The sequence below is a fragment of the Hordeum vulgare genome, chromosome 7H (assembly GCF_904849725.1).
Source record: "Hordeum vulgare subsp. vulgare chromosome 7H, MorexV3_pseudomolecules_assembly, whole genome shotgun sequence".
NCBI classification, from domain to species: domain Eukaryota; kingdom Viridiplantae; phylum Streptophyta; class Magnoliopsida; order Poales; family Poaceae; genus Hordeum; species Hordeum vulgare.
Window position 1 is genome coordinate 61,393,305 of NC_058524.1, and position 14,720 is coordinate 61,408,024.

At 42.8% G+C, this 14,720-nt stretch overlaps 1 protein-coding gene across 1 annotated transcript; it reads left to right on the plus strand.

Moving 5' to 3' along the window:
* The first annotated feature begins 10,831 nt into the window (after positions 1–10,831).
* Positions 10,832–14,426, plus strand: LOC123412075 (phospholipid hydroperoxide glutathione peroxidase 1, chloroplastic-like). The gene is made up of 6 exons (XM_045105026.1): positions 10,832–11,161; positions 11,984–12,060; positions 12,152–12,213; positions 12,878–12,996; positions 13,086–13,253; positions 14,225–14,426. Exons 1-6 carry the CDS (start codon positions 10,925–10,927, stop codon positions 14,252–14,254), a joined length of 693 nt encoding a protein of 230 aa, XP_044960961.1. The 5' UTR covers positions 10,832–10,924; the 3' UTR covers positions 14,255–14,426.
* The last annotated feature ends 294 nt before the right edge of the window (positions 14,427–14,720 follow it).

A 14,720-nucleotide genomic window follows, 5' to 3' on the forward strand; every position in this document is an offset into this window, starting at 1 on the left:
AGTTGATGCTTACTCAGGGCACATAGACGAAGCTGCGGGAGTGGAGCAAAGATGGAACTTGGCCAGAGATGGAGCCTGCTAGGAGTAGAGCAGAGATCCGGCAACAACACTGTAGAGGTCCGGCAGCAACATGCCCGAAGATGGAGCTCCGGCAACAGGAGACCAGAGGTCCGGCAACATCACTGCAGAGGTCCGGCAGCAACATGCCCGAAGATGGAGCTCCGGCAACAGGAGACCAGAGGTCCGGCAACATCACTGCAGAGGTCCGGCAATAGGAGGCACGGAGATGGAGCTCCTGCGGCAGTAGGAGCCCAGAGATGGATCCCCGGCGGTAGCAGGTAGCCCGGATATGGATCCCTGGCGGCAGTAGGGAGCCCAGAGATGGGTCCCCGACGGCAGCAGGGACGGGGACAGGGATTAGCGAGGACGGCAGCTGGATGTCACGTGGAGGGGGCGGCAGCAATTGGATGTGAAGCGCAACAACGGTGACTCGATCTAGGCTGGAGCTCGGGGAAAGGGGGTGCAAGGACGACGATGGAGCTCAGGGGGGTGTGAGGACGGCGATGGAGCTCGGGGGGACGGGGTCGAGCGCGAGGGCGACAGGACTGGATCAAATGCGGGGGCGGCGGTGGCAGGCACGGGTTAGGGTTGGGGTCGATTTAGGGTATTTTGCGGGGGAGGAGGTATTTTGCATAGGGATACTTTGCACGAACAACCAAAAATTTTGCTCGCGCGCCGAAATTGCGCGCCAAGGCAGTCAATTGACACGTGCCCATCTACACCGACACTTAATCTGAGTCTATACACCGTATATACACCGACACATTTTAAATCGCTAAATACGTACCTACGTCGAGTGAAAAACTGTCAAGGCCCATACATATGCCAACACATAACACGTTATTAAGCGATTACTCACAAATACATAGTTGTTTAGGGGTTGTCGACACATAATGTATTTACAGTGATGTACCTTTGCCAACACATGTTCCGAAGACAAAACTTAAAAGCTACAATGACAGTTATTTTGTAAAAAGTAGTGGACCTTTGCCCACATAAGTGTGTCGCATAAGCCGTGGTGTAGTGATAACAAGCATTTAGGGATTTTATTTGCTCTTGTTAGCCAAAGCTTAGCATCATGTTTCCCATAGTTGTAAACAAGTACTCCCTCTATTTCTAAATATAAGTCTTTCTACAGGTTTCACTAGGGGGCTACATACGGATGTATATAGACACACTTTAGAGTGTGGATTCATTTATTTTGCTCCGTGTGTAGTCTTTTACTGAAATCTCTTAAAAGACTTATATTTAGAAACGGATGGAGTGCGTGTTTTGGACATTTGTTCGATGAATTATTTTTTAATTAATGTAAGTTTATTCACACTCGCAATCATTACATGTACACTGTTTGGGATCTAGTATCCAAGAATATAATGTATAACATAACAACTCAAAAATGCAATAAAGTCTTTTCGAAGCATCTTCTCCGTGTATCAATCTCCGCTAAGACTTCGGTAAAGAACTTCAATTGGAGAGGAGTTGTGGTACTACCGACACTGCAACTCATTCACATGTGCATTCTTTGATTACCAATAAAGGTTTATGAAAGCCTCTTGATTCGCCCATCCAGAAAGATGAAAATCCGCGATCAATGAACATACTTGGACCGGGGGATGATCTCCTAGAAGTGCAAGTCATCAAACAACAAAATCTTAACCATAATGTGGAGAAAAGATTTCAACTCCACAAAAAAATCAAACCAACAAAAACAACATGACACGATAACATAAACTCATCTGGTCCGATTAATTGACTCTATGAGTACACAGACCTTAACGGCTTCATGGTAACGCCACAAAGATCCAAAGTAATGGTATCCGTAAGAAGATCATGATGACCACTAGCTGAGGACGAAGACCTCAAATTTCTTCAAGATTTGAGGTTCCCTTACCTCTTCAACGCCAAGATTGCATCCGGAGGTGAGAGGGACAGAACTTCCCCCCGTTGTGGCTGCTAAGGTCCCTTTTGTGCGCCAATGTTGGCGATAGAGTACCTTTGCCAGTATCGTGTATCCATCACTTACAAAGTTGTCTTTAGAACTTGCGAACATACAAGTGGGCTTAAGTAGAGAAACTGGACCTTATATAAAGAGATAGTTGTTAAAATGAGACCTTTATATTTATGTCATGATTTTTCGGATTTAGAGAAGATATCTCTAACTTTCAGCAAACAAAGATGAGAGTCCATGGAAGGGTTGAAATTTGACTTGTCAGAGAGTAACACCATGAAGATACTTACTCCTAATCAGAGTTGGTATCCTATCTTGATGTCATTGTTTGTTATCGATCTTCGCCACAAGGCTTTTGGACCATGTTCATGTGAGTTGGCTCTTGATGATGTTCGACTCTCCGCGTCATGTGATAGTTATGTGCTTCACACATAGGTTGGGTTACATGGTAATATCTGTTGGGGAACGTTGCATGGGAAACAAAGATTTTTCTACGCGCACATAAGATCTATCCATGGTGGTGACAATCTACGAGAGGAGAGAGTGTATCTACATACCCTTGTAGATAGCTAAGCGGAAGCGTATATAACGCGGTTGATGTAGTGGAACATCTTCGTGATCCAAATCGCAGTCCGTCCCACGGTCTCATCACGATCCGTCATGCGATCCCATCACGATTCGTCCTGCGATCCCATCACGATCCTACATATTCTACGAAGATCTTAATCGGTTGAACCTCTATGTCAAGGATTCAGTTAATCCCATATGTTGTTCCCTTGTCCTTCGGTATGTTACTTGCCCGAGATTCGATCGTCGGTATCTCCATACCTAGTTCAATCTCGTTACCGACAAGTCTCTTTACTCATTCCGTAATACAAGATCCTGTGACCAACTCCTTAGTCACATTGCTTGCAAGGCTTATTTTGATATTGTCTTACCGAGTGGGTCCCGAGATACCTCTCTGTCATACGAAGGGACAAATCCCAGTCTTGATTCACGCCAACCCAACAGACACCTTCGGAGATACCTGTAGAGCACCTTTATAGTCACCCAGTTACGTTGCTATGTTTGATACACACAAGATATTACTCCGATGTCCGGGAGTTGCATGATCTCATGGTCATAGGAACAAATATATTGACATGCAGAAAAAGAGTAGCAATAAACTCACACGATCATATGCTACGTGTATAGTTTGGGTCTTGTCCATCACATCATTCTCCTAATGATGTGATCCCGTTATAAAGTGAAAACACTTGTCTATGGCCAGGAAAACTTGACCATCTTTGATCAACGAGCTAGTCAACTAGAGGCTTACTAGGGACATTGTGTTGTCTATGTATCCACACATGTATCTAAGTTTCCATTCAATACAATTGTAGCATGGATAATAAACGATTATTATGAACAAGGAAATATAATAATAACCAATTTATTATTGCCTCTAGGGCATATTTCCACTATGGGCCTAGGGAGGTTTCCTCCCTCCCCAAGGCACCTAGGAGGTGCCTTCCCTTTAGGGACTCTTCCATCCCAACTGCACGGGCCCTTGGGGGCTGGCCCAACAAGGCTTGAACGCCACCTTACAGCCCATTCACGTCCTAGGGGATGGAGGGACCCTTCTGGACTCCTATGGAACCCTATGGAACCTTCTAGAACCTTCCAGAGGCTTCCCGGTACAATACTGATAAAACCCAAAACTTTTCCGGTAGCCAAAATAGGAATTCCCATATATAAATATTTACCTCCGGACCATTCGGGAGCTCCTCGTGACGTCCTGGATCTCATTCGGGACTCCGAAAAACATTCGGTCACCAACGTACATATCCCAGTACTACTCTAGCGTCACCGAACGTTAAGTGTGCACACCCTGCGGGTTCGAGAACTATGCAGACATGATCGACTCACTTCTACGGTCAATAACCAATAGCGGGACCTGGATGCCCATATTGGTTCCTACATATTCTACGAAGATCTTTATCGGTCGAACCATGATGTCAAGGATTCAATCAATCTCGTATGTAGTTCCCTTTGTCCATCGCTATGTTACGTGCCCGAGATTCGACCGTCGGTATCTCCATACCTAGTTCAATCTCGTTGCCGGCAAGTCTATTTACTCGTTCTATAATACAAGATCCCGTGACTAACTCCTTAGTCACATTGCTGCAAGCTTCTTGTGATGTTGTATTACCGAGTGGGCCCAGAGATACCTCTCCGTCATACGAGTGACAAATCCCAGTCTCGATTCACGTCAACCTAACAGACACCTTCGGAGATACATGTAGAGCACCTTTATAGCCACCCAGTTACATTGTGACGTTTGATACACACAAGGTATTCCTCCGGTGTCCTGGAGTTGCATGATCTCATGGTCATAGGAACAGATACATTGACATGCAGAAAACAATAGCAATAAACTGACACAATCATATGCTACGTTCATAGTTTGGGTCTTGTTCATCACATCATTCCCCTAACGATGTGATCCCGTTATCAAACGACATCACATGTCTATGGCCAGGAAACCTTGATCATCTTTGATCAATAAGCTAGTCCTTGGAGGCTCACTAGGGACAGTGTGTTGTCTATGTATCCACACATGTATTTGAGCTTCCAATCAATACAATTCTAGCATGGACAATAAACGATTATCATGAACAAGGAATAATAATAACAAATTTATTATTGCCTCTAGGGCATATTTCCAACAATATCTACATGAAGGATATGCACTCAAGCAAGTACCTCTTGGCATGAATCCCATGGAACAGTTTGGATTTCGATTTCCCGCCACCATGGGAGTGGGTGCCCTTCCATATAACTTTGTCTTTGGCAAGGGCTGGTGGTAGCACATAGTGAATTTGGTTTGGTTGTGCACTTCGACCACCGGGTCTCGAGCTCCAATATGTGAAAATTCTAGGACCGTCTGTTAATGGTTACACCTGACAATGGAGTATTTTACTATCATATCATTGTGAAGGTATTCTTTAGAGTATGTTCAAACGTGCCATCAAGGGTAAAATCCAAAATCTGGCAAGTAGTGGTTCAATCCCGCGACTTGCACATTGTTCTCTTTTTATGGTTGTTGTTTTCGGATAACCTTTCTCATAACCCGTATGTTGTCAAGGAAGGTGGATAGGGTCGCTCTTGGTCTATTGCTAGCCATTGGTCGTGCCGGTATTCATTATTTCCGTTTTTCTTTGTTTTATTCTTTTTTAATTGTGTGCATCCATGATGTCTCGCCTAGGTCATGTCATTTTTCGCTCCAGGGGTTGATTATCTCGATATTAAAATATTTTCTTTTTGAAAAAATCTTATAATCATTTATTGATTTTAATATATTTTCATTTGTCGAGAAAAAAACTTATAATCATTCTTGGAGAGACCATATTCATTTCGTAACCTATCAACCATTAACACAATAAAAATGATCTAAGGTCAACTACAACCTGCACTAGATGATAGTGCTTGACTTGTTTTGCTTCATGTTCCAAAAACCTCTTTTGAAGAAGAAAGTTGTCGCGAATCAACTTGTGATTGGATGGTTAAGTCGACAGTGATATTCTCTGTCCATCACAATTCAAGTTTCAAATTTAACATTGATATTCCATTTTCTTAGATTTATTATAAGCTTTCTTGCGATGTGTGTTTAGTGAAAGAAGACGTTCACGTCAACTACTAAGACGTCTATGACTACTTGATCAATCTCAAAATAATGTACAGACTCAGTCTTTCAAAGATGCCCATATGAATAGGATGTGTGTACGTGCATTCATGAGGATAAATGTATATGTGTATGTATGAGAGTCTGCATTTGTACCGTGTTTAAGAGAAAAAGAAAAAAGAAAGTGCCATATTCTTTACTTTATTTGTAGATGTAAAAAAAATGCAAAACTGCCATAAAAGTATATTCAAATCTTTTTCAGCGTACAGAGCAATAGACAAAATCTGAAGGTTACGAACTTCAAAATTAAACTCTCAGAGCATCTCTAGTATTGCCCTTAAATCCTTAAAACCTCAAACGAGTTTAAGGGTTGAGAATTGACATTTTTTGACACTTTTAAGGGTTGAAAAACAGGGGTAAAGACTAGAACCCTCAAATTCAACCCTTATAACGAAATTCCGTTATAAGGGTTGGGTTTGAGGGTTCTAGTATTTGCTGCAACCTCAACCCTTAAAACTGTCATTTGACATATCACAATTATCACTAAAAAAACACAATTAAACTTGAAACAAACTAGGAAATGAAAATCATTGATGCATGGTTTAATAGTTTACATCACAAAATCATCATCTTCTCCCTCTCATCGGCACCATCACCAAAAAGTTGCACCGACGCCATCTCCTAGATCACTTTCACGTCCATCAAGAACCTCCATTGTCGTCGGTGGTGGAGTCCTCCACACCGCCATCGCCACCACCACTCATCGGAGTGTCACCTCGAAGAGTAGAGGACGCACCATGGAATATCCTCCTCCTCTCCGCTATGTCCTCCTTGTACTCCTTCCACCACATCAATTGGTCTTCATCCATGTCCTTCTTGGACATCATCATGTGCTCCTTCTCTTCCACCATGAGTTTTTTCCATGTCTTTGCTTCTTTGACCTTGATCATCCTCTCCTCCAAGTCGGCCTTGCGCTTGGCTTCTTCATGCCTTGCTTCCACTTGTGCAAGCTTCCCCTCTTTCTTCTTCTCGTTGATAAGAAGCTTTGTCTCCAATGTCTTCATTGTCAATGCCTCCCTTGACTTCATCATATGTTCCATCTTCTCCCTTATGCTTGACGCCTCTACTTCCATCTTCTTACTTAGCTTATCCTTCTTGTTTCTCTTGGGCTTGCACTCGTTCCTTGCCTCCTCATCACTATCATCCATCCTAAGCATTGCCGACTTCTTGGGTGCGGCCTCTTGATCCCTCAACTTCCACTTGTCATAAGTTTGAAGAATTTTCCAAACATGCTTAAATGGGAATGCTTTGCCCTTGGAAGCGACCATCTCCTTGTACCTCAAGTCGGCAATTGCCTCCTACAAACCCACCAATAGCATAGTAAACACACATAAAAATACAAAAAAAAAATCAAAATAAATGTGAAAAACACAAATGTACTCACATAGTCACTCTCCACGGTTCCACTAGGCGGTGCATCCTTCACTTGGTCCATTGCCGCACTCCAACGAGCACAATGGGGCTTCATCAACTCCCACCGGCCTTGCAGCGACCGGTAACTACGAGCGTCGTACCCACCCCTCTTCGGCTTGATCTTGCAATAAACGTCCTCTATGTGTTGCCAATAGCGTTTACCGGTTTGATCGGTACCGGTGCTTGCATCCATCCCCACATGTGCCCAAGCACGAACCAAGAGAATATCTTCGTCCTCGCTATAGTTTGTCGAGCGCACTGTGGGTTTTCCAACGGCGGCGAACGCCTCCTCCTCTATCTCAGTCACCTCCTTCTCATCTTCCCCTTCCTATTCCTCATCACCCTCTTCCTCCAAGTCATCACCTCCAAAGGGTATGAGAGGAGGAGCCCCGATGTCCACCTCTGCGTCTTGGGGAAGCCCCATGAACGACGTCGGTGGGGCGGGCATTCCGTCGAGCACCTCGTGCACGACAAGCAGAGGGGGCGGGCGCGGGCGCTGGCTTCTTTCGGGTGGTGGTCTTCTTCACCTTCGGCCCCGCTGCCCCCTTCGGCCCAAGGGAGGCCTTCTTCTTTCGGGCGGCGGGCGGGGCGAGGGAGGCGGCGGCCATGGCGACGATGTGCTGGCCAGCACGCCGCCTCTTGGCGCCGACGTGGGTGGCGGCCACCACCGACGCCTGGCTCGGGACGGTCGGCTGCTGGGCCGACGCGGGCGTCGCCGAGGCAGGTGAGGGGGGCGGGGCGGCGGGAGGGAGGAGGCGGGCGGCGCCTCCATGGCGCGCGGCGGCCGGCGGCGGCGACGGGAGGGAGGAGTGCGGGCTGGGGATGGGATCCCCTCTCCAATCCTCACTTTTAGAGATTGGGATGGCAACCCGGGGTCCAATCCTTAAAAACATTTACGGGTTTAGGAGTTTAGGGGTTTTATTTTTTGCTTTTTTTTCGTTTTAACCCATAAAAAAAGGTTAATTTTGAAGATTTAAGGATTTAAGAACACTACTAGAGATGCTCTTATATACACGATTGAATGATGAAACTTTTACGTTCACAATAGTGGATTTACCAGGAATTACCTTTTCTGATCCATAAACCTGGTTAATAATATGTATTTTGACAAACAGAGACGTGAACCCTCACATATACTCACCCTTGAGAACGCCGCCTATATTGATGTGAACATTTCGCCCACTAAAAAACATTTTGCTTTTTTTAACATAATATAAAAGTATTCATCCTTATGAACGCATATACATTTTATTTTTTATGAGCATCTTTAAGAAACTGAGCTGACTCATCATTTTGGGATTGACATAGTCCTTAAAGTCTTTCGTAAAAAAATAAGAATAAGACATAGTCTTTGAAGTCTTCATGAATGATGGATCTTCTTCCCTGAACGCATATCATTAAAAGGCATGCAATAAATTCATATATAATAAACACTAGTGTTAAATCTAAAACATAATTCTTGATGAGCTGGAGATACCACTATCCTTTTAACACACAACCCCAAATCGACTCGCAACATTTCACCTTTATGAGGCACGCATGAGCCACCTGTCACCCTCGAAACCATCCAGCCACATTGGTTCTCACCTGGCCCAATCGATAACCTAGCGCGCTAATCCATGCCCTCGCGCGAAACCACCATGGAGACGGACACCCAGAAACTAGCGTGACAACGACCAGAGATAACGTTTCGAAAAACGACTGCTCCAGTGGCATCCCCGTCGCCGGCGGTGTGCACCATCCAGCGCCTCAATAAATGGAGGCCAGCAGTGACTCTGGGGGTTGCATGTCCAAAACGAAGCGGATAAAGATTGATGAGTTTCCGGCAATTTGGCTGGTCCAGTTTGTGCCGTGCGCCAGCTGAAAAAGACCAACACCCGCCCGGCGCACAGCGCTTCACGTGTCCGCTGCCCCACCAGGTGCCACCAGCCAAAACTCGACCTCTTTTCTTGACGGCCCCTCCGGTGCCCTGCGAATTTGCCAAGATGATTGGTACTCCAAAGCGAACTTATTATACCTAACGGTTTCAGAAATATTGTCTCCAGATTGACCAATTTTGTAACATTATAAAGTTATTGTCTCCAGTCGCGCAAAACATATTTGCATTTTTACGTGGGTTGGCTATTTGTGTATACTGAAGCATAACTTCGCACATATAATTCCAAAATTATGTAACCACATAGTTTTCTTATATAAGAAAATCGCTATTGGAATTATGATCATGCCCACTGTGGTTTTAACAAGAATTGCTGATTTTCGCAGGAAGGAAAAAAATTGCGGAAGAATGTTATGTTTTGTTACTCTTGAAGTTTCCTATTTCTATTTGTAAATTAATTGCTTGTAATACTTGTCTAGAACAATGAAGGTATACCTCTCTAGAGGGACGTTTTGGCTCTCGAGCATATGTTCCCAAATAAACAATAAATTCAAAATAAATTGTAAAATAATAATGGTATACTAATAATAACAAAATAATGATTTTATTATAAATGTTCATGTTAGTGTAAAAGTGTGCTTGATAATGTCATGTCAAATAGAATATTAATGTTTTGTCAGTGAAAAAATAAAATTAAGTGTAACATATGATGTTTGTGCTCTTTTTTATACATGTCAAAATGCTAAATCTTTTCACCTAAAAAGAAGTTACAGGCGGCATTTAGAGTTGACCATGAACCCATCTATTTCTTACGAGTTGTTTCAAAATATATTAAAAAAACAAGTTTTGCGTGTGGGAGCATGCACAGTCGAGTTGGATTGTTGTATATCTCTGGATTTGATCATTTCAAGGAAAAGCTGCTACATATTACAATAAATCATTGAAAAAATAGCGCACTATGGCATATAGATAATTACCTCACTAAATAAATATGTGTATACTGCCTAGTCAATAAAAAAATATAGCATAATAATAACGGCAATTTAAGGGGCGACGCCATTTTATATAACGGGCTACCTTCTTTCTTGCTAAATAATTTGGAAAAAACACCTCCGCCTTTAACCATGATACAGAGCATTGGGGCTGTGCCTAAATTTTACTCCCTCCATTTTTAAACTTAAGTTTTTTAAAAGATTTTACTATAGATTACATACAAAACAAAAATAAATGAATCTATATTCTGAAATATATTTATATACATTTGTATGTAGTCTGTAGTAAAATCTTTTTTCAATTATTTGAATTGCTTACCACATACTTTCTCCGTTCCTAAATATAATACTCCCTCCGTTTCATAATATTAGACTTTTTAGAGATTTCACTAGAGGACTACATACGGATGCATATAGACATACTTTAGAGTGTAGATTCACTTATTTTGCTCCGTATGTAGTCCCCTAGTGAAATCGCTTAAAAGACTTATATTTAGGAACGGAGGAAGTACCTTTTAGAGATTGCACTATGAACTACGTACGGATGTACGTAGACATATTTTAAAATATAGATTCATTCATTTTACTTCGTATGTAGTCTTTTAATGGAATCCCTAGAAGGTCTTGCATTTTGGAACGGAGGGAGTATGTTACGTGGTCCGTAGTGAAATCTTTAAAAAAAAAATATTTAGAAAATGAGGGAGTATATGTGTATAATGCTCTGCATTTGTAGTACAAATACAGAGCATCGAGGGGTCCAATCGGCAAAAACACCTCCGTCCTTTAACCAGAATCGCCGCGAACCAATCCGGCGCCGCTACCGCGCTGAACCCCCACCACCCCCACACTCTGTTCCCACGCGCCCTCCCACTCCCACCACCGACGCGCGGCAGCCACGCCCCACCCGCACCATGGCCTCGTCCACCGCGGCCGCGGCGCTCACCTGCCTCCACCCCGCCGCGCAGGCCTCCCGTCTCCCTCCGGCCGCCACCGCCTGCTTCGCGCGCCTCCCGGCGGCCCACTCGGGGTCGGGTGCCTGGGGCAGGGCGGCGGTCTCCGTCGCCGCGCCGCGGCGGCGCAGGCGGGCGCCCGGCGTCGTCTACGCCGCCGCCACCACGGAGAAGAGCATCTACGACTTCACCGTGAAGGTAGGTGACCAGCTCTCCCGGTCTCGCCTCGTAGTCTTCGCGATAATTGTGAATGGGCGGCGCTTTTTCGGCGGTCGTGTACTTGGGTTGCGTGTGAGGTGCGACCCTGCGCCGTGGGCGAAACTGTACGTGCGATTTGTGTAAATTCGGATGGTGTTACTGTTCTGTCGCCTGTCGCTGCGTTAGATGTTTGATGATGCAGCGTCGTCGTTAAGCAGGTGGGATGTCGTGTTGAATGCTCATGGCATTTCGTCCTAGTGTTCAACAACATGAGCTAGTAACATATTTCAACAAGAAATTATTACCTTAATTAAATGTATGTATGAAATGTTTTATTCGGATTGAGGAAATACATGCATTCCTGCTCGTTGTAGATCTACGTACCATCTATGTGTCAGTACAATTGCATAAATATAGATATATTGGTGTAGTTGGTTTGCAGACTTAAAACTGTACATGGAGGCCAGAGTCACTGCCCAAGTAAAATGATAAGAGGGAATACGAGAAATTAGGAGGGGTGCAATTTGGTTTAAGAGTAAAATTAACTTTCATGAAATTGGCTGTGGCCCATTTTTACCTGTGTTGTAGTGTTGTCTTTTTTTCCTAAGCAACATGTAGTTTGGGAATTTAGATTATTTTTTTAATATTATATGATACTTATATTTCCCTAGTGATTTTTCCCTGACTGTAATATAGCATCATTTTGTATGTTTAATTATTGATAGTACATGATTTGTGAATGAATGAGCCTACTTTTGTGAGGTGATTAAATGAGTCCATTTTTAACTTTCGTGCGTGAAGAAACATTTCTCTGTTATTCAGGATATTGATGGAAAAAATGTTTCTCTTAGCAAGTTCAAGGGAAAAGCACTGTTGATTGTTAATGTTGCTTCTCAATGGTAATTTTCTCCATGTACGCTTTTTTCCTATGCCCAACATTAAGTTATTCTTTGTTGTGGATGGGCCCTCACTTTTTTCTGCGAAACCCAGTGGGCTTACAACAGCAAATTACACTGAGCTATCTCATCTTTACGAGAAGTACAAGACTCAAGGTAATATGCATTTCTGGTTAGGCCTTCTCTTCACTGGATTATACATTGCTTATGGCATGAGAGACCTCTTCTCATTTATGATTTTTAGTTGGTGTCTTGCTCTAGATAATCACCCCAGTGCCATCCAAATTTTTAAACCCTTACCACTGGAAGCAATGTATGTTAATTATCTATCAACAAGCGGGTACTTTTCAGGGTGGGTGATATTATCCCAGGCTAGTCCAGTTTTAAACTATCTGGTTTCAATAAAAAATTCTGTTTCAGTCCACATGACTAACAAAGACTGATTACTCACTCTGCCATGCTTACCAATAAAAGAAATATTCTTATGGTGACTTCGGCCTCAACAACCTTTGTTCAAAATGACGGAAGTTTTTTTCTATTTTCCTGCGGACACAATGACACATTCTCTATTTATTAGTGATGAAATACTATATGCTGTATTATTATATCCTTTGAATAACACCTATGATTTTGAGTAAAAGTAAAAAGTGCCTTTTCTGATTGGATTAATTTACTATTCTAAGAGCATAAGCAACTGACGAACAACTTCTGGAGAAACACTTCATTCCCTTCTAAAAAATCTCTTGTTGGTGTGGCATGAACATGAATTTAAAGGTCACAGTAGGGTGTATCATTTTCTTTCATCTTTCTAAAATTGCAGGGTTTGAGATTCTAGCGTTTCCATGCAATCAATTTGGTTTTCAAGAACCTGGATCAAATACACAGATAAAGCAATTTGCTTGTACAAGGTTTAAAGCTGAATTTCCTATTTTTGATAAGGTATGCGAACTCCAGCTTAAGAAACAATGCATTGTATTCAGTATATCCAGCTACTTGCCACAATTAATTGGATATGCATACAATGGCAGGTTGATGTCAATGGACCATTTACAGCCCCTATTTATAAGTTTCTTAAGTCGAGTGCTGGAGGATTTTTGGGTGATATAGTGAAGTGGAACTTTGAGAAGTTCCTAGTGGACAAAAATGGCAAAGTTGTGGAGAGATACCCACCAACAACTTCACCATTCCAAATTGAGGTGTGTGAAGTTTCTCTGTGGCTTTATATCATTTCATCACTAATTCCCATTTTAATCTAATTTTAGTGAATTCGGATATCTGTTTCTAAGAGCATATATTAGCATGTGGCTCTAAAAGGATAATGAACATATGCTCATTTGTCCATATGTAAAAACAATCCCTTATGGGCTCCGTTCTTATGGGTGTGGGCATCCAGGTAAAACTAGCCTTGACCAACAGATTACTAACTCGAATGTGTCTAGAGCGGTGTGGGTGTTCTTGGTGAACCTTAGATCTACATGAGTGGTTCAGAACTTCAGATGGCACATGCTCCAAGTTGTTATAAGAGAGAATTCCTTGGTCATAGGGTACAACCTTGGCAGTGCTGGAATTTACATAAGCTTAAATGATGGAATTATGCCAAGTCCCTGATGACAGTTGCTCGCAATGGTCGATGGGGCACCCACAGGGCCACAGCCACAACCAAGCAGCATGGGTTTGGAAAGCGTGTCAAAAAAAATTATGCCTTTCACAGGATTATGTAATTCAGAATTTAGACGAAATTGAATATTCGAGTCCTGCACTAAAGGACTTGTGGCACTCACTTTGGCATAATAACTTAATTGCAGTGGTGGTGGATGGGGTTATATAATCTGCAGTTGATTTCGTATCACCAACTCATCACTACGGACTGGACACCATAGTCCATCAGTCATATATAAGTCAGTTTGTCATAATATCAAATTCACTCGCTATTTTGCTTTTGGCCCGTTTTGCCACTGGATTGCTCAACACACACATTACTTTTCAAATTGCTCAATGTTAGGAATGACAAACTTTTGTAGCTCACTGAGGGGCACACTCCTTAATCCTCTTGTAGCTTACAACATTGCAGAGACCACTTTCGAAACCCCACATGTTAATCCTTCTTACTATCTTCTGATATCTGCCACCACTCACAATTTTGTTGGCATGGATTATTTTCTTGCAGAAGGACATCCAGAAACTCATCGCGGCATAAGTACTTTTGAGTCTGGCTTCAGTTAAGCACTCGTGTATATATTGCCCTTTTCCCCGGAAACTAGAGTTTTTACTTGTGATTATTATGACTCTTTTCTTCCACGATATATGTTTTCCGTTTCTGTAAAATAATTCACTGATGTGTATAGACATTTCTGGACATTGGTACCTCATCGTCAGGTTGGGGGCTTGGAGAAGCGAGCGACAATACTGACCGTTGAATCTATCGAACACCACAAGTTGCAGTCACTCGATAAACTAAAGAAAATAACTCACCTTACTTCAAAAGAAATAAAAACTCACATAATCATCGCTCACCGCTAGCCCTAATAGTTGGTGGTTTATGCTACAGTACTATTTCCTCTCTACCTAAATAATTATAGTCGAGAAGAACTAGGTACATAGGAAGTATTTGCTGCCTCTTGGTAATGGCCTTGCACGGATTGATTGCTTTCCGGCGTTGCTAG